The 25789-nt window shown below is 38.5% G+C and overlaps 1 protein-coding gene across 1 annotated transcript in view; it reads left to right on the top strand.

Annotated features, from left to right (window-relative positions):
- Positions 1–25554, top strand: part of BMX (BMX non-receptor tyrosine kinase) — a 31064-nt gene extending 5510 nt beyond the window's left edge. The window contains 17 exon segments of the mRNA XM_018083936.1: positions 877–977; positions 2233–2374; positions 5879–5958; positions 10472–10648; positions 12615–12683; positions 14012–14071; positions 14842–14880; positions 17120–17199; positions 17202–17225; positions 17624–17710; positions 18428–18590; positions 19442–19559; positions 19561–19650; positions 21372–21435; positions 22354–22464; positions 24331–24483; positions 25478–25554. Of these exon segments, the coding sequence (XP_017939425.1) occupies positions 877–977; positions 2233–2374; positions 5879–5958; positions 10472–10648; positions 12615–12683; positions 14012–14071; positions 14842–14880; positions 17120–17199; positions 17202–17225; positions 17624–17710; positions 18428–18590; positions 19442–19559; positions 19561–19650; positions 21372–21435; positions 22354–22464; positions 24331–24483; positions 25478–25554 (1635 nt within the window).
- Positions 25555–25789: the final 235 nt, after the last annotated feature.

Below are 25789 nucleotides of genomic sequence, written 5' to 3'. Positions count from 1 at the left end.
GCGTACTTTGTTTTGAGTAGAATTACAGGATATAAAATTCTAGTTTCAGTTCAAGAAAACACTTACCCACAGGCTTACGAGTGTTTATATTCAGAACAACCCTCACAGTTGTGCTTGCTATTGAGCATCTGTTTGCATCCTTCCAAAGAGAATTTAGGCAAGTAATTAACATTGACATATGTTTACACACTGTCTTGAATAGGGATGTTTTCCTCGTTGAGGCTTCATTCTGAACTGATGTAAATAACTGGCATCAGAAGTTACTTGTATGAGGCATAATTAGTTCAGAATCTCATCCCTCAGCTGCACAAAGCAGATGGTTAAAGTATCCTCGTTTCCTAAGGAGTGACTGTATATCACAAAAGGGTGGCTTTTCAAAAGATCTCCTGTTGGGAATGCAAATATATGTTTCAGGTAACTTTAATTTTTTTCCCTCCTTTTCATACTTTAGGACTCATTCTGTAAGTTACATCCCATTCCAAAACTGCAGGAAAGCTCAGTGAGAATAAGCTCCATTACCATAAAAAATTATGAATGTCACAGCCAGGCTTTTGGTTTGCATTTAAGGTGTTCTCCTCTTAACTCCTCCCTCTTTTCCTCTTAGTCCCCCCTTCTGGCCTGTACTCCTGCAGCTGCAGCAGATGCTTTCTCAGATGTAGGGCTGTGTTCTGTTATTTTTGTAGCTGATTTAGAAAGGAATTTGTTCCATATACTAGATGCAAGTAGTGCACCAAGGAGGTTTTTACTACCTTTCTTTCAAAATTTAACAAGCCTGAATATACAGTTTGAAATATAAAACTGTACAAAATCATCAAACTAGAATACTGTATATTGTGTTACCATTAGTTTACAGTCTGCTGTGTTTTTCTCTCTTAGAGAAAAGGAAGCAAGAGGGGATCAACTGAGATTGAGAAAATTCGATGTTTTGAGACACTGAATCTTGAGGAATCAACACCACCTCCTGCAAGGCTTTTCAGGTTAACCATGTGTGCTGGTTTAAAAGTTAACCAGCAGGGGGAATGAACTCAACTCAAAGGAGAGATTATAAGTCAGAATAACAATTTATTAAAATAATACAGTAAGTACAATAATACAAACAAACAATTGGTCTCAACCCACAAAAACCCAAATGTGTAACCCAGTACCCTGGGGCCTGAACAAAGTGGTGTTCCTTGGGCCCTGTTTGAGTCCAAAGTAAAGGGAGAGGGGAAGAACCTGCTGGTGGGAGAGCTGCTGCAGTCTGGCCAGAACTGGTGATCGCAGTCCAGTGGTGGTCTAAGTCTGGTTGAGAGCGATGAGATGCAGCCGTCCTCTGGATCCCACGAGTGGGTTGAAAAATGTTCCAAAACTCCAAGATTATATATCCTCCAGTTCAGGCAGGAATGTTCAGTGCTCCCCTCAGGGCGGGGAGTTTCACAAAGGGTGTGAGGACAGAAACATCCTCCTATCTCACAGGCCTCTTAACACCTAGTTTATAGCCTGAGGAGTCAGGCTCTATGGGCAGAGGGTGCGAATAGTCTATTGACAACAATAGTCTAGTTTCTGGGAAATGACATGGAAGGCTATAGAATACAGTTTTGGGTTACACCCACCATGATGAACTGATCTCAGCTGTCCTAACTAGGACACCATGAAATTTGTTTCATTTACATTTCTTGAGAAATGTGTCAGTCATCCTAAGGTTACACTTTGTGTTCTTGTCCTAACCTAATGTTGATGAGTGCTACTGATACTGATACTTTAAGGTTGGTCACAATGGTCTTAAAAGTCTTTTCCAACCTAAATGACTCTGTGATTCTGTGATATTTACAGCAAATACCAAACCAGTCCCTATTACTGAAGCTGTGATTTTGCTGGAATATTTTTAATTGGCCGTGATGGAATTTTGATCAAGTCTTGTTTCTTTTACATTCAAAAATCTACAAGATATTTGGTTTAATATTATCTGGAATACATATGTATGATTATCACTTATTTTAAAGCATAATTAAGCATGTAAAATTCTTATTTTAATTCTCACTGTCTCATTCTACTTCTCTTTTTAGGCCACAACACCAAGAGCAGACTGTGCCCCATGACTGCCTGATTACCATTCAAATGTGCCACAGTCAGGAAATCCAAGGCTGTGCTTTATATCAGAATATGCAGCTGCACAAAGTACTATACTTGTTCAAGAATTAAATGCCATGAGAAAAGCACAACTTTAAATTTGCTCCCTTTCATCTCTTTCAGTTGTCCTGCTCAGATTCCTCCTAGAGCCTCCATCAATCCCAATTCTATGGGCAGCGGGACATGCAGATGTGAGAAGTGGCCAAAGATCCCCTCCTGGAGTGCCATGGACAAACCTTGCCACAGCAAGCAGCAGGCTGCTAGAGTGAGTAACAGCGTTGCTAAATAACGCATTAATTCATGACCCTGCAAGAACTGACTTGCCCAAGGGCAACCTCATGACAAGTATGTAACATTTATCGGCCTGGTTGATCTGAGGTGTCATTCCAATCTTCCTTTCCCTTCTCCCTCACCCTATGTTGTGTCACTGAATGACACAGGTATGTTAAATCAGTGTATTTATGTCAGGAGCACATAATTCAATTAAGTGGGGAAAAGTGTATGCTATAGTTTTAGGATGGGAGACTCACAAAACAGCATCTCTAAAGGAGCCTTTAGGATCATGATAGCTGAACACAAATTTCCACTGTGAAGCTGTGGCCAAAGGAGCTAATGGCATCCTTGGACATGGAAGAGGCACATATTGAGTAAAAGCACTCAACATGTTTTGACACTGCTGTGATCACCAGGAGAATATTGTGTCTAGTTCTGGTGACTATAATTGAAGAAAGATGTTGTAAGCTGAACAGAGGTCAAAGGAGAGACTTGACAATGACTAATAGATGGGTGGATAACATGTAAAGAGAAAAGCTCACAGGGCTCCATCATTTAACTAAATAAGGAGACAGGAAGCAAATTGATCAGATGTGTGTACTTACCAGTGAGAGTAAACATTTAATAACAAGAGCTCTTTGGGCTAACAAACAAAAGCAATAACAAAAGCAATTCAGAGTTCAGTGGAGATGACTGAAAAGAATGTACATAAGGGAAATTAAACCCTAACCTAACACAGCCACATACACAGAGTCAGCCCAGTACTAAACAAGATCTAAAAAGCAAAGCAGATGTTAGTAATTATTCGGTAGGCATCAAAGGAAGATAGGAAGATAGCAAAGCAAGCTGACTATCCATATTGGGTAGTTAAGCTGTAGGACTACTTACTGAGGGATGTTATAGATACTAATTATTTGTTTAAAAAGGCAACTGAATGAATTAACAGAAGAAATATACCTCTCAAAGGGCATTAGGTATAACTGCATCACCTTTGGATCAGGATTCTCTGATTCTGTACAGCTGCCCTGAGCATATACTTTGCCTCAGTATTTGTTAGTGGATGCTGTCAGAGACAGGCTCCTGGACTGGGTGAGGAGTAACACAAGCTTGGTGTAAAACAAGCCAGAAGCTGGAGGATGAACATGGAAAAACTGTAGTGGAAAGAAAGAGTTTACATGTGGACTCTAAGGTCTTTTGTACACAGATAATGGGAATATCCGGAAATATTTGATGCCATCCTTTGTTTCTGCAGCTTTTCTTTAGGATACTTTGATTAAGAAAGTACATAATTATATTATTTATATTTATACTTACACCTTTCCATGTATGTGCTAAGCTTCTTTTAACATCATAGCTGCTATACAATGTAGTTTACAGTATAACTGGGGGAAATAATACACTAAATTATATCTGCTGTATTTGATAAAAAAGTTAGTGATGTTTTTACCTAAAAAATAAACTAGATGAAATTATTTTTGTCTTTATTCTTAATATCTCTAGCTAAATTCTAGTCTTTTGTTGTAAGACCATTCTAGTGATTATGTCCCATAAGCTGAGTGGGTAGCGATAATAGAAATTCAGCACAAGAGAATATATGGATGAGTGTAAAACAATACAATTTTACAAGCTAAGTCTTATATTAATATATTTTCTCTAAACAATGTTATTTCTTTTGCATAATTTATTATAACATGTTTTCCTGAAATATTTTCTGTAGAATTTAGTTGCAATTATTGCAGGATTTCAGTTTTTATCTGTAAAGACTGAGACAGGAAAATTTGTACAATAGTACCCTCCTAGGTGCAACTTTTTCAGAAGGGAATTCTCTCATATCTGTGTACATACTTGACAGTGAAAGACCGTGTTTGGTAGAGGGAACAGTAGTTTATGAGTGTTTGGGCTTCAACCTTTTAAGGCTTGATTTTTTTAAAGCTTGGTCTTAGTAATTTATAGTCAAAAATTAAAAAGTATGAACCCAAAATTAAAAATTAATCCAAAAATGTAGATGTGAGCAACCAGGAACCTAATTTAGAATTGTGAGACTGCCTGTATCAGGCATTTGTTTTGAAAATTTAAATTAATCATGAAGGCTTATCTACTACTACCACAGGTTTCATCATTATGGAACACTTAATAATGTACAGAATTATCAACTGATTTGTAACACTAATTTGAACACCTTCATGTAGCTTCAAAACCACTTGTCACAGCAGCAAAAGAGCCATGAAACCCCCAGCCAGTTGCAAGGACAAAGAAAATACCTTATTACCAGTCATGGATGGCTTAGTTGGGAGAAGACCTAAAAAGAGAATTTTTGTATATTGAACTCTTTGTTTATGTCAGATAACAACATGCATGATAATGTGCTGCATCTACTCTAAATTTGTTCCTAAATAAGTTCCTGATGTTGCTAACAGAGATGCATAGAGCACAGGGAGACTGTTTCTGTCGGGATGGATCCAAACAGCCTTGAACTTGTGACCACTGGGTAACTGAAAGAAGTATTTCTTAATAATGTCTTGATTCATAGACTAAAAGTGCCAATGAGAAAAACTTCAACAAAGTAGAAGCTGGCTGAACACAAGCCAGCAGTGTGCCCAGGTGGCCAAGAAGGCCAATGGCATCCTGGCCTGTATCAGCAACAGTGTGTCCAGCAGGACCAGGGAAGAGATTGTCCCCCTGTACTGGGCACGGGTGAGGCTGCACCTCGAGTCCTGTGTCCAGTTCCAGGCCTCTTGATGCAGGAAGGACATTGAGGTGCTGGAGCATGTCCAGAGAAGGGCAGTGGAGCTGGTGAAGGGTCTGGAGCACAAGTCTTATGAGGAGCAGCTGAGGGAGCTGGGGTTGTTTAGCCTGGAGAAAAGGAGGCTCAAGGGAGACCTCATTACTCTCTACAACTACCTGAAAGGAGCTTGTAGGCAAGTGGGGGTGAGTCTCTTCTCCCAGGTAACAAGTGACACAGTGAGAGGAAATTACCTCGAGTTGCACAAGGAGAGGTGTAGAGATGGATGTTAGGAAAAATTTCTTCATGGAAACGTTTGTCAAGCTGTGGAACAGGATGCCCAGGGAAGTGATGGAGTCACCATTCCTGGAGGTATTTAAAAGGCATGTAGATGTGGTGCTTAGGAACATGGTTTAATGGTGTACTTGGCAGTGCTGGGTTAGCAGTTGGATTTGATGATCTCAGAGGTCTTTTCCACCCTAAAATGTTCCATGATTCTAAATAAACTGGGAAAACCACAGAGCTAAATGCAACTGCAAATTTCCATGGATTATTTTTTGCATAAATGAAAACAATATTGATGGGGTTTGTAAAGATATTGAGATGGTGCTTAAATTAAAACAAGATTGGAAAATACAGAGTTAAAGTATGTTGATACCTCAGGGAGGTGAAATGTCAGCTGTCATGGTGCTGTTGCTGCCACTGTATAAATCTGCAAGAGAGACAACCTCAAGAGGTAAAGTATTACTTAAATTCCTGCTTTTTTTCTTTAAGTCTTCCTCTCTTCTAGATGGGATTCTGTGTTGTACAACTGGGTCTGTGAAACCACTGCCTCCAGTCCTTCAAACTCTCTTTATGTCAGCCATTGTAGAAGCGTCTATAAAGTAAAAGTCTTATGTCCAGTGGGATCAGGGAATACCAATAAAATTAGCTATCTAGTGTGTAGGAGGTCCCCATTCCAGGAGATCCTAGATCTTCCCTCCACCACCCTCCTCGGTGAAAACAGTGCTTGAGAAAACATGGTAACTGACAATATGAACAGATACACCTGCTCTGCCTGGGTGAGAAATGGTGATGAACTGCATTTTTCTCAGGCAAGTCCCAAGTTGTGCTGCTCTGGGGTTGGGTCAAGAGGTCAGATATCTATTTGGGAATGTCAGTTTAGCCCAGCTTCCCAGAGGCAGCCTCTAAGGTAATGAACTGGAAAGTGTTTCTGAGCTCTTTATGTGCTCCTGCTTATATCTTTATATCAGACAGAAAACCAAGAGTGTGGTGTCCCATCAGCACCCACTGGGCCTTACTGTCCATCTGAGAAAGGCAGGCTTTCACAGACCTAAAGAGACAAACAGGACATCAGGATGACAAAAAGTACTACTTGTGCTCAATTCAACCTGAGTCCTCTAGCACAGCAGTTGCTTGATAAAGAAGGTCAAGAGTTGTCAGGGTTAAGAATAAAGTAAACTGGAAGATCTACTTCTATGTTTATTTGCTCATCTATCTCCTCCTGGACAAATGCAACATCTGACCTTAGTTTTACTGCCCAACTTAATTATTGGCATTTGTAGGTGGGAAGGAGGTAACAACAACAATGACAAGAGAAGCCACCAAAGTGGTGTGAGTTTTTATGATATTTTTATCTCTCAAAAAAAAGGACTAGCAGTATGGTCTGACTGTGTATGCACACATTGTTACACAGCCTCTAACAAATTAAACCAAATTGTGTTTCAAATGATGAGATTTTTAAATCCATATTTCCTGCTTTATTTTGTCTTCTGTTCTATATCTTTAGATCTGGATCTATTTCCTAGTTTCTCTCTGTTAATCAGAAAGTAACTTAAAGGAAAAAGAAAGAAAAGCTCGAATTTTATGTATGGAGTTAATATGAACAGCCAGGGCTTTAAGAAACACATAGCTTGACAAGAGACAGAAGATACAAATCACAAGAGCTATGCAATGGAGCTTTAAGAAAAAATAATAATAAACCCTTGGAAAGAAGCTAGGAACAAAGAAGACTTTGACTTTTTTTCTGATGTTCAGATTTGAAAGCAATAGCATTGTGAACACGCAGCAGCATAACTTGTTTTGAATATCATGGTCTGTTATGCCTGGGTTTCATCAGGAGATGCTTTGTCTATATGGAGAGATCACCAGTCATGCAAATCTGCTGCTGAACATTCTGGGTTCCGTTAAGCCTTTATGATTTTTTTTTATTATGTGCTTCAGTTCAGAGAACATATTTTGAAGAGGAAATTTAAAAAGCAGGGCACAACAGTTTTCCGATGGGTACTTCTAAAAGAGGTTCAGTAAATGAAGATATAATTACCACATCTGGGTAGAACAACTTGACTTCATTTTCCCAAGCCATATGATACGATCAGGTTAAGAAGGCCAATACTGACTTCTCACAGTGAGGAACAGTCTATATTTAGTCACAGAACTGCTTCTATAAGCTCTCAGCACGTTTTTACTTTTCCTTTCATGTACTCATTTTGATCATCAGAGGTATCACCATGCCCCCAGCCTTCTTTCTGCCTACCTCAGTTCATGTCACTCACCTCTCCAGCCTCTGCAAGGCTTTCTCCCTTCTTGCTTCCCAGCTGACTCGAGATATTACTTTTGCATGAGGCATTACCTTTGCACACTCATGTCCTGCACCTTTGATACCTCTATTTCTTTCATCAGTTCACCATTATACCTCTAGTCTCCCACAGAGGAGCTGGTTCCTGAAGCGTGATGCCATTATAAGGAATATTGGGCACAAAAGGTCACTTCATGGGAAGCAGAGGGCACTTCCTCTTGGCTTTGATAACAGCAGGAAGCAGGAGCTTTCTGCCTGAGAAATACTTTCACCTCTGCTGGTGCCTGACATCCACTGTCTTTGCACTGGAAAATGGCTCACGTAGGTCAGACCAACACTGCAGTAGATCAGATGGAAGATCACTGAGTGCACACACATATTCTCTCGTTAGTATGTATTGGACAAGCTTTATGGGAGCTGAAGTGATTTAGCACATGCTTCCAGCCATATGATAGGGGTACAGTTCTGCAGATAGGAACTGTTCCTCATGTGCACATCACAGCTGAACCTCAGATCATCCCCTATGGCTCTCTTTAGATGATAGTGACACGATCATCAATACAAAACCCACAAAAATATCACTGCCAGCATAATGGAAATAATAAGATCCACTCAGTTACTCTTAGGAAGTGTTCTGGGGCTTTCAGCCAGTGTTGGACATGGAAAGCTGTATGTATGGACACAAATCAGGATAATAATCTCCACCAGATTACAGATGAAGTCTGTCTAAAATATTGCAACAGTTAAATATACATCCAGCAGTGAAACACAAACCTGATGTGCTCAGCTTGGACTGGTTATTTTCCCTGGCAGGTTGGACAAAGCAAAATTAATTTCCATGATAATAATTCATTTATTTTGGCCAGTGCTTTGCAGTTTCTTCTGTTCACCCAAAAAGATGACAGCTCCATCAGAGGATGGCACTCTGATCACTTCACACAAAAAAACAGAAAAACAAAAAAACCAAAACAAACAAAAACTCAAACAAAACAAAACAAACAAAAACTCAAACAAACAAACAAAACCCAACCCAAACCAAACCAAACCAAACAAAAAAACCCAAACAAATTAAAAAAAAAATTCAGGAAATGAAGGAGCAATTTAATCTCCAAAATTACCAAGATCAAATGTCAGAGGTACACACCAGCTCATAAGCATGTTACTGCATATCAGTTTGCTCTAACATCACTAGATGCTCTAAAGAGAGAAGAGTTTAATCTCTGTACTATATTTTTTCCCCATCTTTCTGAAATCTGCAGGCAACTATAGTTCTGTCATTATTCCACAAAGCAAATGGATAGTGTAAAACCAGAATCCTGCCTAACTCAGGCCATCAAACTATAAGCTTCTCTCCACTAAAATCAGATACAGCCAATAGAAAGCACCAAAAAGTATAACAGAACTACTTCTCGTCAAATGAAGAGGACTCTTCTGTGACTGACACCTCTTCAAGGAATGGAGCTCAGATTGACGTGTTTTGTGTGTGCAGAAGAGATCATGTATGTCTTCTGGCTCAGTGGATTTAATAAGGTGGTTCTATGTTTTCTTCTTGCTTAAATTAAGGAATGCCAATATATAGAAAACAAGTAAACACACAATGACATGGTCACTTGGACTTGATTTAAAGGAATCATAGCCTGCTTCAGGACACTTGCCATTATTTACTGGCATTGAATTACAGTGGTTTTCAGTAATACGTAAATAAATAGGTGCCATTTGCAGCCTTTTCTTATAAGTCATTTTTATTTTTCCTCATCCTTAGTTGTCAGTGTTTCAAGTGTATCTTTCTCTCCTCTTAATAAAGAATTGTGATGCCCAGATTTTCTCAGTTATGACATTCCCTGATTTCTAAACACATTTCAGTGCCTTAATTTTAGATACTCTTCTGTCCATGATCTGATTGTTGTCACCTAATTTTAATGCCAGGCTTCTCATCCAAGTAATTTTGCAGACATCCTCAACAACCCATGATGAGAGGTAGACACTCCTGTAGGATGACATATTTCACGTGAAGACATGGGTTAAAACCTGATAAGATGAATCCCGTGGTTGCATACCTACACGTGTTCAGCTCTCCACAGGGAAAGTGAGGCACCAAGGAGTGAGATTACATATATCCAACATGCTTAGCTGAGAAACATCAAAAAAGTATGTTAGGAAAAAGGAATAATTTAGAATTAGCATAGCTTTTATTTTGCTTTCAGTGATTAGTAGTAACAGTTGACTAATGTTTGTTGTGCTTGATGGTAACGTTACTATTGATCAAAAACCATTAAAAAGAACCTCAAAGTTATTTTTAAAATACTGTGATGGGATCTTTTGATACAACAGGACATTAGTTACAGTAAAAAACAACTTGGTCAAGTGGTGTCCAAAGCACAGGAATTGCAACTGTTCATTAAGTAGTATCAGCTTCAGAGAGGTGTCAGGATTTTGATACAAGTCAGGTCTATCATGTAATTCTGGTAATGAGAGCTTCCTATTACAGCAGTGTCAGCCTCCACTCAGAGTTAATTGCTGCTAGTGTCATTATCACAGAACTTGGCTCTGTTCTCACCTGTCTCTCAAATGTGGACAACAGTGTCTAGGCTGTCCTTTTAAATGGATGAGAAAAAACTGCCTGTCTGTGCCTTGAGCTTCTGAACTTTGATTAATTTGCCTAATATCACTATAAATGTTCAAGATATAACTGATTACATAAATGCCATGTGTTATTTCTTACTGTAGCCTGTTCTACATCTCCTTATCATTTATCTCCTTATCATTTATTTCCTCTGTCTTCAAAAACGGAAGCGTGGAAGCCTGCCCCAGAGACTATCACCAGAGAAGTCAGTCCCGAATGTGGCTGTGGCCCAAGGCAACTACAAACCTGAAGGTAATTCAGCTATCCAGCTTGTCAGAAGCAATAAATATTGTGTATCACAAGAAAAATATTCTGACTGGTGGAAAATAATGGATTGGGAAGGGTAAGTATGCCCTGCAGAATGCTTTTGTTCCATGATCGTGGTCTTCCACATATCTCATCTTTGAAGACAAGACTGCAGGCAGTCCTGGCATCTTTCAGGATCTATGTTAGAATTACCTTGGTAACTTTTAAACATTACTCTAAAAGCCTCGTTGTCTCTGTACAACTCCATTTTCATTACCATCCTTGGCTGGCAGGTTGAATAAAATTTACAGCAGTCACTGCCTAGTATAATAGCTAAGATAGTATTCAGTGGCCTTAATTTTTGTATGTGCCTGAAGAAGGGCTTGTGTACACAGAAGCTATCCATTTTTTTTTTCAGTATTTAGTTTAAGTGACAAAAAGATAAAATCTCTCCTAACAAATGTTGTCTCTCGTGTATGCACAAACCTTCTTTAGACCACCACCATCACAGTTGCAATAGCAGTGACACCGTGGGAGACCAGTGTGAAGTGCTGCAGTGCAAAGCCCTTATCACTTCGGTCTCTCCTCAGCTTTAGTAATACTTTTGCACAAAGACAGGGCAGCCCCATCCTGCATAGGGTTTAATTATTCTTTTTGAGTTTTACAAGCAGAGAAATCTTCTTAAGCAACCAAAGATATTTTTCATTAATATCAAGTTGGAGCAGAAAAAAAACACCTCTTCCCAAGTCATTAAATGAGAAATGGTTTTAGGAGGTACTGGAGGTGAAGGCAGTGCAACAAACAGGAGTTGTCTGGAAGAGATAAGATTCCTTGTCTGTCTCATGATTAATACTAGATGAGTTTGATTTTATGTACTTGATAGAAGTGTAGAAGGGAAGAATTTTTGAGATAGGGATGCCCAAATTACTTTGGAACAGACTGAAATTACTTATCTACTGTTACAACTGTAAGAAAATCAACAAATAAAGCAACCTTAACTTGACATAAAGTGTTTGCAATTTATAACTAAGGAGATCACACACTGTTCTGGATGAAGAAAGCAGCACACAACCCCAGCAACTTGAAGAAAATAGTAAATTGGTAAGCTGAGATATGGACCTGAATGCCCTCACTTATGATTATGTAAAAACCTACAATACAGGCAGCTCTTCTTATAGAGCCTGAGCAGAGGGCTCTATCATGAATAAAGAAGCAAAGGGAATCTAGAAAAAGGAGGGACATTTACGGGTTTTTCCCTTTGGGTTGAGAAACTGAGACTTTTGCAGTATTGCTTCTGTAAGGACAAGTTACATATACATCTTAACAAAAGCTTTAAATTCTGCTTGAAAAAAAGAACGAAGATCTTCCTTTCTTGAATGTAACAGGAACAAATATCAGGAGTCATATTTCTCCTGTTTTAATGCACTCTCAGTTTTCTTCTTCTGCTACTGAGATCTGTGTTAAAGATTCCTTTCTTTGTCCATCCGTACTCAAATATACAATTTATTTCTCTCGGTTTTTTTTCTGATAGGCACAACATACAGCCCACCACCTTACAACTACAGATGTCTGTTGGCCCCCATAACTTAATCCATCATGCCATGCTGTAAGTGGTAGCTCAGCTGTCCATGTTCACTTAGTTTAGCTTCTCAGTTTCATCTGGCATTGTGTCAGGAAGAGTGCTGAGCTTGCCTATTGACTCTGTGTTCGATCTTGGACAGTTTGCTGGCATCCATTAGTCTCTGGCATCCTTCATCACAGCGACTGAGACAGAATGTAATGATATTGTTGAACAGCTGCTCCAACCTTCCATAACATGAAACCAACCACGGAGGAAGAAACCATTTCAATGAGTAGCAGAAAGAGTACTCCACTGAAATGTAATTTTCTCAAACAAATTGCTTCTGTGTTTTTCTGCGTGGTAAGTAAAAGCAGGAATGTTTTAACCATGAGCATTTCTGTTAGTGGCATTCTGAAAAGTGACTTTCCGTTTAATCCCTTTTCCTAAGTGACCAAATTTAAGATGCAGTCATGTACAATAGCTAAACTGTGAACTATTTGTTTTGTGGGAATAAAGGATTTGTATTGAGCACTTACTTGAGAAAGCTGTTTCTGAATGATGATAAGCCCAGGTTAATCAATACGCAGCCATCCACTCCTTAAATGTTTTCCACACTAACCTAGCAAAGATTAGGCAGTTTTTCTGGATTATTTTTCTTTTTCAATAACATTCTGAGTACTAAGCATAAGGTTTCCTGAAATGTATAAAATCAGATACAATTTGTCTTCTTGTCTCATACATTCATGTGAAAAACATACTGGTTTCATTTAAATCAAGTCAAGGGTTTTGTCACTGACTTCACTGACGCTGGTATTTCAATTTTTGTACTTTTATTTCAGCATTAAATCACCCTTCCTAGCACTCCTGGGCCTTTGTATGTCTGTGAGTAGTCTGGTACAGGATAAAGGGAGTCCAGGTCTGTCAAAGTGAGACATCAGATATATATTTCCCTTTTTAGTAAGATGACGTGACATTGTAAGCATTAAATGCATGCCAAGCTATTTGAATGAAAAATTCACAGAAATATAACATATTTTATCATAATAAACCATACTGGACAAGATTCAGAGATTTCCTTAAAAAATCTCTACTTTTATAGTATTCTGTGAAAGGAACCATAAATAAGAATCATCATTATTTCTGTACAAGAGGTTATTTTAGAGGTTTCTTTTTCTGCCATATGGACTCCTGTTGTCTCTCATGCTAAGAACATTTATTTGTAAAGTCTAGGGTTGTGCAGTTTTGGAAAGTTTCCATGTACATTTTGAAAATGTAGATGCAATCTCTGCATAAGGTCACTAAAGGCATATGTAGTTTCATTGCCTGTTACAGTATGCACAGAGAATATTTGGCTTTCTAACACATTGCACAGTGGAGGAGAAAGATTGTTTAAGTATTTACCAAGTGATTAAAAAATCCAGAAAATTACATATGTCTCACATTTTTTAAATACTCATCTTAGACCACAGCATAGCTACTCAAAAAATACATGTAGCATGACTTTTAACCCAAGGAAGGAATTTTTCATAGAATCATCAAATCTTATAATGGTTTGTGTTGGATGGGACCTTAAAGATCATCTAGTCCCTACCATGGGCAGGGACGGTTTTCACTAGATCAGGTTGCTCAAAGCCCCATCTAACATGACTGAATACTTCCAGGGATGGGGGATCCAAAACTTCTCTGCGCAACCTGTTCCAGTGTCTCACCAACCTCCCCGTGAAAAATATCTTCCTTGTGTCCAGTCAAAATCTACCAACTTTCAGTTTAAAACCATTGCTCCTTGTCCTATTACAATAGGCCTTGTACAAAGTATGTCTCCATCTGTCTTATAAGCCCCTGAAGTATTGAAAGGCCACTGGGTTTTCACAGTTTTATCATATTGTTTTGTCTTTGCAGGGAAAACTCCAGTGTCAGCAAACAGACATTGGCAGAAGAGCAGAGTATTGCCAAGCATAAGTGAGCGTGTAGAACAGGTCTTCTTGAGAACCAAAAGATTCTTTGGGCAGAGATTGTCTTTCCACCCTACATGTCCACTGTACCTGCAGCAGTGGTATCCTACATATGACCGTCATAATAATTATAATAAATATAGGTATTTTCATCAGCAATATCACCTCCCACAGACTTCTGAAGGTATAAATATATTTACTTTCAGAGAAAAAAAAAAAGTCATTTAGACAAATCAGCCTCTTGTATGCTAAAGTAATGCTTCATAAAAGGGAACTCTATTGAAACAGACTTCATTGGTACTCCCTGAACTGATCTGACAAAGCACATTTGGCTTGTTTCATCCATCGGGGAACTCTCAGTTTACTTAAATATTATGAAAACAGAAGGTTCAAATTTAGAGGAGAATTATGTACCTCCCAGCTTTTGGGCAGACAACTACGTCATGGTTTGCATGAGACAGAGCAAACTACTGATAGAGCTCCTGGCAGAACTTTAGGCAGTGGGATCCTCCTCTAAGGAGTTATTGTAAAAAGTCAGTGTTACAGAGTAGACCCAGCTATTTTGGGGCAACAAGAGCCACTGGACGAGAAAAAGCAGATGGGAACTAGCGGTTTCCCTGTTATCTCATGGCCTATAATTACATATACAGGACAAGTCCCAAGTCTATCCTCTGACTTTAAAAAGCAGTTTTTACAATGCTGGGATTTTTCATATGTCTGCTGAATCTTATTCAGAAACCAGCCTGTGAATAACAGACCCAATATTTCTCTTTATAGTTGGGATGCTGATATCTCCTGTGCCCAGTCTGAGTAGCTGCTCTGTCTGAAAGTCCTACACATCCCTTATTGTTTGTATATCAACAACCACAGAAATGTTTCTGTGTCTGTTGTCTTTGCTATACAGTGTAGCTAGAGGATGCTGATGCTCTTCAAATAGCTGTAGTATTATAAAGTGCTAGAAATCCTTGTCCTAACTTGGTATGGATAAACAGATTTCAAAGAATGCTTCTTCCACATAAATGAGCAAACGACTCACCTCTAAAATAGGCTTGGAATAAAGCCACACTGAGTGCATTTCCCCTCAAAGCTCTGTTTTTCCCTTTTGTTGGTCCTGTGTTGTTTGCTCCAGTGCGGCTTTTTCTGTAGGTGAGTGTAGAGGAATCCTCAGTGGTGGTTTTACAGCTCACCCAGACAGGAAGTCTTGACTGGATGCAGTCACTGAGTCTTGACTGGATGCAGCTGACTAGGAGCCAGGATGGATAGCACCATAGTCAGGGGTACAATCAGATGACTGCGGAAATACTTGTCCATATACTTTCCTGGAGGAGACACAGCCTCACACATTTTTTCCTCTTGGATGTGCTGTGTAAACATTTTCCTCTTGTGGCTTGCTACTTTCTCACACTCAGGGTTATCGGTACCCAGCCACTAACAACTTTGATGGAACATGATCCTTTGGGAGCCTTGACTCAGTGTCCTTTCCCTTGGACCTGCACCATAGGTTCAGGAATGGAACTCAGGTGTGGATGAACTCTGGAGAAAGGCAGTTGTATTTCAGTCCCCAAGTGTGCTGGATAACACTTAGTCCAGTTAACTTAGGGGACAGGAAATTTCCTTCAAACTTCACAGCAGTGAACCTCTAGATGTCTTCCTTTACTCCCTGCAATATAGAGGTGTAGCTGTTTAAGGAACTCTGAAAGTCAGAATTTCCAGCCCAGTATGGTAATCATTAAGAGAAGTAAAACTGGAGAGTAAAAGTTAAGACTGGAGTACCACATAGACTAAAAATAGTGCAACTATAATAGAGTGCAGTGAAAATCTTTTTATTTGCTCAGTAATGCAGAAATACTTTGGCAATAAAAAATGTATCAGTCTAATTCTTCATGTAAAGGAACTGAGTGTGGTGGGTAGAACTCTTTTTCAGATAGGAAATGTGTGTGTCAGTGTTAGGGTCTTATGACACATAGAGCCTCTGGAAGGGACATGAGGAAGGAGGTGGGGTTAACAACTCTCAATCTCCCCAGTTATAAATCTGCACCAAAACAGAATTGCAGATGACTGGCTTCATGTCTGGGCTGGAGTAGAACTCACCTAATTTTAAATATTTATAGTGGGATACCACAACCTGTTACCTAAACCCTCTTTTTACTGGAAAGAAAGATTTCTCATGCATTATTCATCTTGTTCTAATGAAGTCCTTAAAGGAGTTCAGATGAGTCATATCTCCTTTCTGGACATTACAGTGTAAAAGGCTAAAGTTCACTGAAATTAATCCCAACCTTGTTGCTTCTTGGAAATTATTCATTCTTTTTTTAATTTTTTTTTTTATTTAACTGGGGAAAAGAAGGTGCTTTTATCTTTTGAAGTTTAGCCAAATGTATTACAAAGCAGGAATGTGTATTACATCTGTATTCAGCAAGGTTCCTGAGAGGATATCCCAAGAAAGTGTCACATTTCTATGAGCATGCTATGGACATGCTGCTTGCTGTGACAGGTCAACAACAATCTCTACATTGTGTTAAAAAATGAACCCAGTGGCTCCCTGAATGGGGCAACAGAGGTCCAGAATCTTCTCATCTGAACAATGCCGTGTAACAGGCACGTAATCCAGGGGAACAGCAGAGATTCAAGTGTGAGAGAGAAGGAAGAGAGTGGAAAAGGGAATGGGAGAGGGAATGGGAAGGAGTAGGGGAAGAGAAGATGTTCCAAATTGGATGTAAGAACTATTGCAGGGGCAGAATATGAAAGTCTTTTGTTTAAGATGTAACTGTTGGGAGACAAGTCCTAACCATCAGACTACATTAAAGTGTATCACAGAAGTCTCCAATGGGTTGAGCCTGTACTGCATAGCCAGGGGGGGCTAAGGAGAGGAAAGTAGGTTGAGGCAAATGTAACAATTTTCCTGGAGACATTTACTACATATTTTGTTATTTGGCCAGTTGAAGTGTTGCAGCTCATGACAACTAATCTATTAACACTTGGACTGGAAGGCACTTTGCAAGGTCTTGACATATACTGCATATTGTGATGTTTTTAATAAGTAAAAAAGGAACAGTCAAATATTACATGTGTATAAAACCCCTGAGCACAAGTATTACCTTGCTGAAAATTATTGTTTTGAATCAATTCCTAAACTGACTACCATCAGCACAACTTCACCAGTTATCCTATGGACTCTTTCTACTTGATTGGTTTTGGCTTAGGCATCTGGCCTTCTCAGCATTATGGTGAATCTCTTCCAATACTGAACGTTCCAAATACTGAACCATCTTTTGGGAGAGTTTAGGTGTAACTTGATCTAACATATTCACAATCAATGTAGTTGCTTAACTTTGCTGTACAATGGTTTTTTGGTATTGAACTACCCCATCTGCTGAAACAGCCCTTAAGCACAGAAAATTTTCAATCTGGTGTCACGATGCAGCGGCTGCTGAATATTGAATATTGACTCTCTGTCATTACCTGGATGGTTGTAATATGGTAGGGAGAGGGAGGTATTTGTTTCCCTTTATTTTCTTTTATTTCAGAAAACCCATGTATATACTGTGACCTTTAACAGTTTTTCTTTATAAATATGTGACAAGGTTCCAGCATGCAGTATCTACAAAAGTAAATAAGGTCCCAACCACAGCTTCATCAGGAAATTGTATGAAGATAATTTTCCTTTTTGAAACTGGTGTCTTGGCCGCCAAGAAAAGAATAACCAGAGAACAATGACCCTCACTGCTTTCAGTCTTGCAGTTACAGTCAGGAGGTTACAGAATCTTTGTTTGGTGGCCATTTCTGCTTGTCCATGCAAGAGGCAATGGGAGAATTTGGTGAAATTGGTCTTTCAGTCAATAGTTCCTTCTGAAATTTTCTCTTGCAGAGAGTAACATTGAGATTTTATGGTTCTATGAAATAGTGTATCCCTTCCTACAAGTGCATTTTGTCCACATTCAGGGCATTTTGTACAAAGGCATTTTGTAGCAGCTTTTATGTTGTGCCCTTTTTAAGGCATTTTATGCCACGTCTTATGTCAACTGTGCAAGTCCTTGCAAGGTTCCTTCCCCAGCCCATCTGAGCCATGGCCATTCTTTCCCTTTGCCACATCACCTGGCACACTAATATTTGCTCTCCAATATCCTGTATGAAAACACATTGTGATTTCATGCATAAATCTATAGACGTAAGCTCAAATTTAAGCACTAGCAAACAACACTCTTAGGAAATTTCCATAACTCAAACACAAAACTGAGAGACAGGTATGTTACTCCAGTGCTGCAACTCTCCAGGGAAAACAGCATTGCCTGGGAGGGATGCTGCACCTGCATTTGTCCATTGTTTGTTGTTTTTTCACTAAAGGATTTTTTTTTCCCACTAGGAATTTGGGAGTTGAAATGAGAAAAAATTGTCCTGTTGAGAGAGCTAGAGAGTGCTCAGTTTGGAGTGGTGCTTCAGGGAAAGTGGAAGGAAAAATATGAAGTGGCTATAAAGAGGATTAAAGAGGGAGCAGAAGATGAACTCATAGAAGCTCAGGCCATGATGTAAGCTATGGCATTGCTTAATAATTTGGAAATAATGATCTCTCCAAACATTAATCAGTAATGTATAACACACACAGGAAAGAGTTCTTAAAAATAGCATTAAGTAATGGTGAGTACATTAGAAACAGGCTAAAAGGAGTCACAAAGGATATTTGAAGTATTATCAAAGGAACTTTCAAAGATCAATAGGGTCATCTACAAAGTTTTCAATTAACATCTCTTCCATAATTTCAGAGCTTTCACATATGCCACGTAAAACTATGCTTCATTAGCATTTATACATAAACAGTTAGAAAGCTGTTCCTGCAATCCCACAGGCAGGAATGAGATCCCACAGGTAGGAATGAGAGACCGACAAATAACCAGGAAACACCAGAAACAAAACCATGGGACTTGAAGTTTCAGTCTCTGACTCCAAAGAGTTAAAGATGTTAGAATTTCCAGTGAAGTCCCACAAGATGATAGTTGAAGCATATGAATTCAAGAATATTTTGGATATCCTGTATCCTGAAAGAAGGCACTACATTCCTGACAATTAACTAGTTGATAGGATCTGGATTCTGAATGTGAAAATTTTGTAAGGCCACACTTTTGTGCTGCTAAATCCTATTTCAGGTTTTGGCTACAATACTGTCTTTTCATCAATACTTTTGTTTGTCATCAATACCAAGTTTCAAAATAATAATAAGAAGGACACTCAGTCCTTCTTGAAATGGAGTATTTGAAGGCTGAGCTGGGACTGTATCCAGTTTCAATAATTTCTTTCAATACATTATATTGATATTTGAAGAACAAAACTTAGAGAAATGTACAGTAATATCTATTTATTAATTATTTTTTCTTTATTTCAGGAAAATTAATAATAATCCCAAACACTTTAGACTGTACAATGTACGCTCAAAATTATATCCTGCCTATTTAGTGACTGACTATTTGATCAGCCACCTAAGGAGTCATGGAAAGGAACCCTTCCTACCCTTTAGCTTTTTTGAAAGTATGTTATGATGTTTGTGATGCTATGGCATTTCTGGAGATCTGTCAGTTCATACATGGAGACTTGGTAATCTATCCCACAGGAGAAGCGGAACAGGGAAGGCAGGGGCATGACCCGACATTAGTCAGTTCTACGCCTCAGTATCAGCCACAGATGCACTGGCTCTGTTGGCACTCACCCCAAAAAGCATTGTGGTGTGCTGAACAGAGACACAAAGCTGGCTCAATACAAGGCAGCTCTGGAGAAGCAGCACTAAAGTCACATGTAAACAGCACTGCCCATGTGGGTCCCTTCCAACTCAGGCTATTATACACTCTAATGTGCTCTGCTTCAGGGCAGAGCTGACAGGTTCTAGAGCACTGCATACTGTGCTGCCTGCATTTATGGGCTCTGGGCTCAAGGATTAATGTGTACACAGCACAGACATCCAACTGGAAAATTTGCCCACTGAAATAAAGGGTTCTGTCCAATGATGCTGTAGTCCTCCAGGAGAAAGAAATGCAATGTTAAAGATTTGGGTCACTTACATTGTTTCTAATGAGTTAGGGATTTATCTAATTGGGAACTATTTCTGCTAGAATAAAACGAGTGTGAACACTACTAGGATAAACTGGAATTTGATGCATTATAAGCAGGAAGAGAATTTGAAAGTCTGCAACTGCCCAGCTCTTTAAAATACATTTATCTGCCAGATTTCAAGCAAGTATTTCAAGTTGCTTTTGATTAGGGGATCAGTCCTTTCATGGACTTGTACCTAAAATTTATGCAAAACTTACCTTTCAAGAATGCTGCCATTCTTTGGGGAAATAAGCTGGTTTTTTATTGGCCTATTAACAGTGAACCTAACTAAATTTCTGGTGCATTGTGCTTCAGAGTCAGTAGCAATATTTTGCCTTCTAACTCTAGATAAAAATATGTTGGTAGATTTTTGACTATTTATGTTACAGACTTGTTTCATTTTCCAATGGGGAAATGGAAGTTTAGTTGCACTTTAACTGTCTTGTTGATGCTTTCAAAGAATTGTCTTTATTTGTAAACACAGTTGTTAAATCCATACCTCACCAATTTTCACAGCTCAATTCAGAAATCAGGAATATCAGACAAATTAAGTAGCAGAATTCAAGTTTTAAATATAAAGTCAGTTTCCTGAAAACATGGGAAAACATGGGAAAACAGATATAAAACTGGAGCTTGATTTCAGATTGAAAACTGTAGATACAAACAGTATCACAGAAGTTAACGAGCATGCATGCAGAGAATACAGCCTTAGATAAATGTTCTCAAGTGATCATTTACACAACTAGGCTTCTATTGAACTTTTCATAAATCAAGCTGTTACAGTCCCCTTTCATTGCTCCACTCTGGTTTTAGTGCATTGCAAATAATCCAATCAATGTTTTCCACTTTTTGATGCCTTGGTAAATTCCGAGACGACTGAAAAGGGCCCAGGTTAGGAAGCCGTTTGAAAGACAGAGTTTAGTTCCTGGCTCTGTTGCTGTTTTCCTAGGTGAATGTGGATTTCTCACCTCTGTTTCCTCATCCCTCAAAGTCCTTATTTGTAAAGCTGGGATAATGGTACAGAATGTTTTTCAATCAATAGTCAAAAGGTGAAACAAGAGACCCACTTACTGTTCCCTTACCATTTCAAACTTAATTGTGTCAATCAAAGATGTCATTATGCACTGAAATGCTAGAGGGCAGACATTATTAGCAAACACCAAATACCTGATGTTATTTGCTCCTCTTTAGGTTCTTTCCATTCATCTCTTCTCATTTCTCCAATAAAGGCTGCTAGGAACTGTTTGGTTGACAGCAAAATTACTGTGAAAGTATCTGACTTCAAGATGACTCGGTAAGTGAGAGACTGGGACCCTGGTAAAGCTCTGATGTTAGTTTACTGGTATTGATCAGCTGGCTGATAGGAAAGTTAAGCCAAAGAGTGTGATACAGCTCTTTGTGTCTCCTTTCCATTAATGACTGTAAGACATTTTAGAAGAAGAATAGGGTCACTCTGCTGTCTCAAAAAGTTAAGTTTTAAAGGCAAATCGCAGCTGAGAGGTTTCACTAGTCATGTTTGTAAAGAAATCTCAAAGTTTTTTTTGTGTATGAGGTTTTCACCTAATTTGGGGACCAAATAGCTTAATCAGATAAAGTGATTAATAGCTGCCTCAATGGCAAGGGTGAGCAGCCTACAGAGCATGTCCTCTGAGAAGAGGCCGAGGGGAGCAAGCTGCTTAGCCTGGAGAAGAGGAAGATAAGAGGGTATCTAAAAGCTGCCTGTAACTACTTAAAGTTACAAAGCCAATGAAGCAAATAAGTCTTATCTGTGCCAGGTGATATAACAGCATATACAGGCCACAGGCTGCAGCTCAGGAACTTCAAGCTGGATAGTAAGAGAAGTTGTTTTTCCAGGAAAGTGATGGAACACTGAAATGTGCTGGTCAGGGAGACTACAAGATGGTAATCTTTGGAGGCTTTTAAGACTTAGCAACACAGAGTCATGGCTGACCTGCTCTCATGCTATTTGAGCAGGAGGCCAGGAGGCCAGGCTAGATGGCCTGACAACAGGTGTTTCTATGATTCTGAGTTATTTCTCTAGTAAGTTGGTAGCAATGATCTGTTCTAGATTATAGCTAATGCCTCTATGAGGTATTCTTTGGAAATTTAAGATTCTGCCTAGGGTTTTCTTAGGAACATTGTGGTGTACAAGAAAGCAGTAAAGTTTTTCACTGTAACTCAATCACAACCAAGTTTGGTTCTTGTCTTGTGGATATGTTCTGGATGATCTGCATATAAGGTCTCTAGGAACCAAGTTTCCAGTGAAGTGGTCAGCATCCAAAGTTTTTCATTACACGAAGTCAGATGTATGGGCCTTTGGTATGTATGGAATTTGACACATGAATTTGTATGTATATATGGCATTACATTTGGATTTCATCAGCTTATTAAGCAGAAATTCTAGACATTTAACACACTGAAAGATTGTAAAAAGCAGTTACAGCTTGTGTTCTTGTTTAATATTTTTATGCAAACAAGCCCTATCCTATTTGGAATTTTTTAGCCCTTAGATTTTTCTTTAAGGCAAATAGAAACTCTGCCCACTCCCCATTTGCTACATATGTGTTTAATATAGTAAAGTAAATTTTGGCAGTGGAGATCAAGTGTAATCTTTGGTGTCTTTAGACCATAAATCAGTGCCGCCCAAGTCAAAAGGGCTTTTCTGTTTGTCCCAGAGGTCAGAGTGGACTCTGTACATAAGCCATCTGTGGGAGACAGCCTGTGTGAGCTGGGACTCTGTATCTCAGCAAAAAGTATATCTGTTTGCAGATCACTTTCTAGCCAGGAATTTTGAACATTTGAACTTCTACTTCAGTGGTTTCAAGCTATGATTTACAAATCCCTGGGGTCTGTTCAGTGTTTCTTAAAGTCTGCAGAAGGTGTCAAAGGAAAGGGAACCTTTTGTGAACAGGCTTGAATTCCACTTATCTGGGTCTGCTCCTCCAGCAGGAAAATTTTGGCAGCTATCAAGTTGATGAAAGATTGGCAACCCTCTGTTCTTGACATTGAACAATGGTGAATAAAGCAGATAGAAGTGTTTCCAAATGCTGGGCTGCTTCTTATCTTTAACCTCAACTAGTCTCCCAGTATTAATGACTCTGGCAGAGAAAGAGTTCCTTCATGCCCTTTACAAGTTGTTTATACATTTATACAAATATATCAGAAGTTGGATTTTCTGGTGATAATGTTTTCTTTTTGCTCTTATCGATTAAATTCTGGCCCCAGGCTTTACTGTCATTAACTTCAATATTGGCATTAACTTCAATGAGAATGTTATTTTTCCGTAGAAGATTTTTTTGTCATTTTAACACTATCCATTGATGCAGTGGAAGCAAGGGGAGAGTGGGATCTGTCAGTTCTTGTTTGGTTGTTATTAATTAATCAGTCTTTAAAAAGTGAACTGATGTATTCATATCCCAAAAGCAGATGTCAAAGAAGAAAGAATCTTGGGGGTTTTAATGTTCTCATCAAGGAAAGCTGGGATTCATGTTCCATTTTATTCTGATCTCACTGTGACACTACAATGCTTCAGTCTTCAAGCTGGAGGGAAGTCAAAGATCCCAAAAATTTCTAAGAAAAAAAAATGCAGCTAGTATTATGTATCATTTTAAAATAAATATTTCACCGTTTGTTTTTTACTTTAGGGTAGGCATGAGTCTCACACATGTTCAGTTACAACCAAAATTGTTTCTTGAAAAGCTTTAATTATGAATTGATGATTATGGTATTATCCAGTGTTTCTATTGCTTCAGTATAACCAGTTTTTAAAGGTATGTGCAGCTGACACTTTAAACTTTCTGATACCAAAGGGATATGTCCCACTCAGAAAACACAGTAAACTTTTTATTATTATTTTATAAAAACATGGATACCTGTAGTTGTCATTTTGTTTTTCCTTCCCTCTCTATGCACACACAGGCATATATAAGAAGATATTTACACATATTCTGTAAAAAATTCAGTCCATCATTGTCCACATTAAATATATTTTATAGCTAACTTTATAACCTAGCGTCATCTTCCTCTGCAGTAGGAGTTGTTTTACATTTGTGTATAGAATCACACTTTTCAGTTACCTCGATACTTTTCTTTGGACAATATTCTCTGAGTCTGATCAGTTGTATCTTGCATGTGTATCTTGTTCTGTGAAAAGGGACTTACCTTGCATTACTTGACTTTCATTTCATGTCTTAATGTGGGAGGTGTTCACTTTGGGAAAGCAGCCCTATGAGCTTTAATATAGTATGCCAGTGATTGAGAAAGTTTCTCATGGATACAGATTTTATAGACCACAACAGGTTTCAAACACCATCTGCTAGATAATGGACAACTGCTGGAATGAGGTATGTATATCTGCTCATACAAACTGGAGAAAACAAAATAATAGGAACCACTAGGAGTCCCTGCTGACAGCTGAACTGAATTTCACAGGGAAAAATATCCTTTATAAAAGCCACTGCTTGTATGTAGAACATTCTATATCGTATCTAGCTCAGGAAATTGTCAATACAGGAAACAGGTCATAAAGGAAGATTGACTTCATTTCAGAAGCGTGTATTTAATCATAATACCCTTCAACATCAACAAAATAAACGTGATGAGATTCTTCTCACCTAATTTTAATGGATTAAAAATTGTGACTGAGCTAAACTAACTGTCCAAATTTCTTCCATGATTACAGGACCATTACTGGTACATCTGTCATTTGTCCTTTCTCTCTTAGCCACCACAGAATAAAAGATATTTGCCTTCCTATACAGAGATCTTAAACAGCAGATGTAGAAGAGACCTCCACCTTTTTAGATAGGTAAGGTGTAAAATAACTCTGCCCTTAGAAGGAGAAGAAATGTGTTACCCCACCCATGAGTCTAGGAGCTGTGAGTCAAATGCTGATCATTCTCATTTTATTTTGAGAGATCTACATCTTTTGTGCCAAAAATGATCCTGATTTATTGTTCCTCTTCATGTAAATTTTAATCACCTGTCTGTAGACCATGACTTGTTTCTCACCAGCAACAAAGAACTGTTTTACACATTATTGATGATACCATGAAATGACCATGATGTTTTATTGGGTTTTTTAATATAATTGTCAGGAAAATGAGAAAAGTGACTTATATTTGAGGGCATGTTAGTGCAAGTAAAGCAGATTAAATTATCACAACATAAGATATATATAAAAAGTAACTTTAATTTTATTTTAGCATGCAGAATTTCATAGCAACATCACTGTCTACAAATTTTTGGATGCTAAAATCAAGAGAAACCAATGCAAATTACAGTACTTGAATTATTTTAAAATGAAACAACTATATCCATCATCTTCGCTTCATTTAACTACCAGAAAAGCGCCCTACCTTTTATCAGCTCTTACCATTTTTTGAGGCATTGAGAGAAGGAAACAGAGGTTGAAAAAGAAGATTCAGAAACAGATGACTGTGCATACTGGTTCCATATCACCTGCCTTCTGTACAAGAGCTACATCAGAAATCTGCCTGCCATTAGCCATGCCTATTATGCTATATATTAGTGTTCTTCTCATTTAATCAGGGAGTTGACCAAGAAGCATATGGAGAAAGCTTTCATGACACTCTGTGGGTGGCGGAATTTGGAAGGATACTGTGGAAGAATATAATTCATTTCGTTA

Source organism: Manacus vitellinus, unplaced genomic scaffold (genome assembly GCF_001715985.3).
Source record: "Manacus vitellinus isolate BGI_N305 unplaced genomic scaffold, ASM171598v3 scaffold_7_pilon, whole genome shotgun sequence".
In the NCBI taxonomy this organism is placed as follows: domain Eukaryota; kingdom Metazoa; phylum Chordata; class Aves; order Passeriformes; family Pipridae; genus Manacus; species Manacus vitellinus.
The sequence above is the reverse complement of the archived record's forward strand: the minus strand, read 5'-3'. Positions and strand labels throughout refer to the sequence as shown.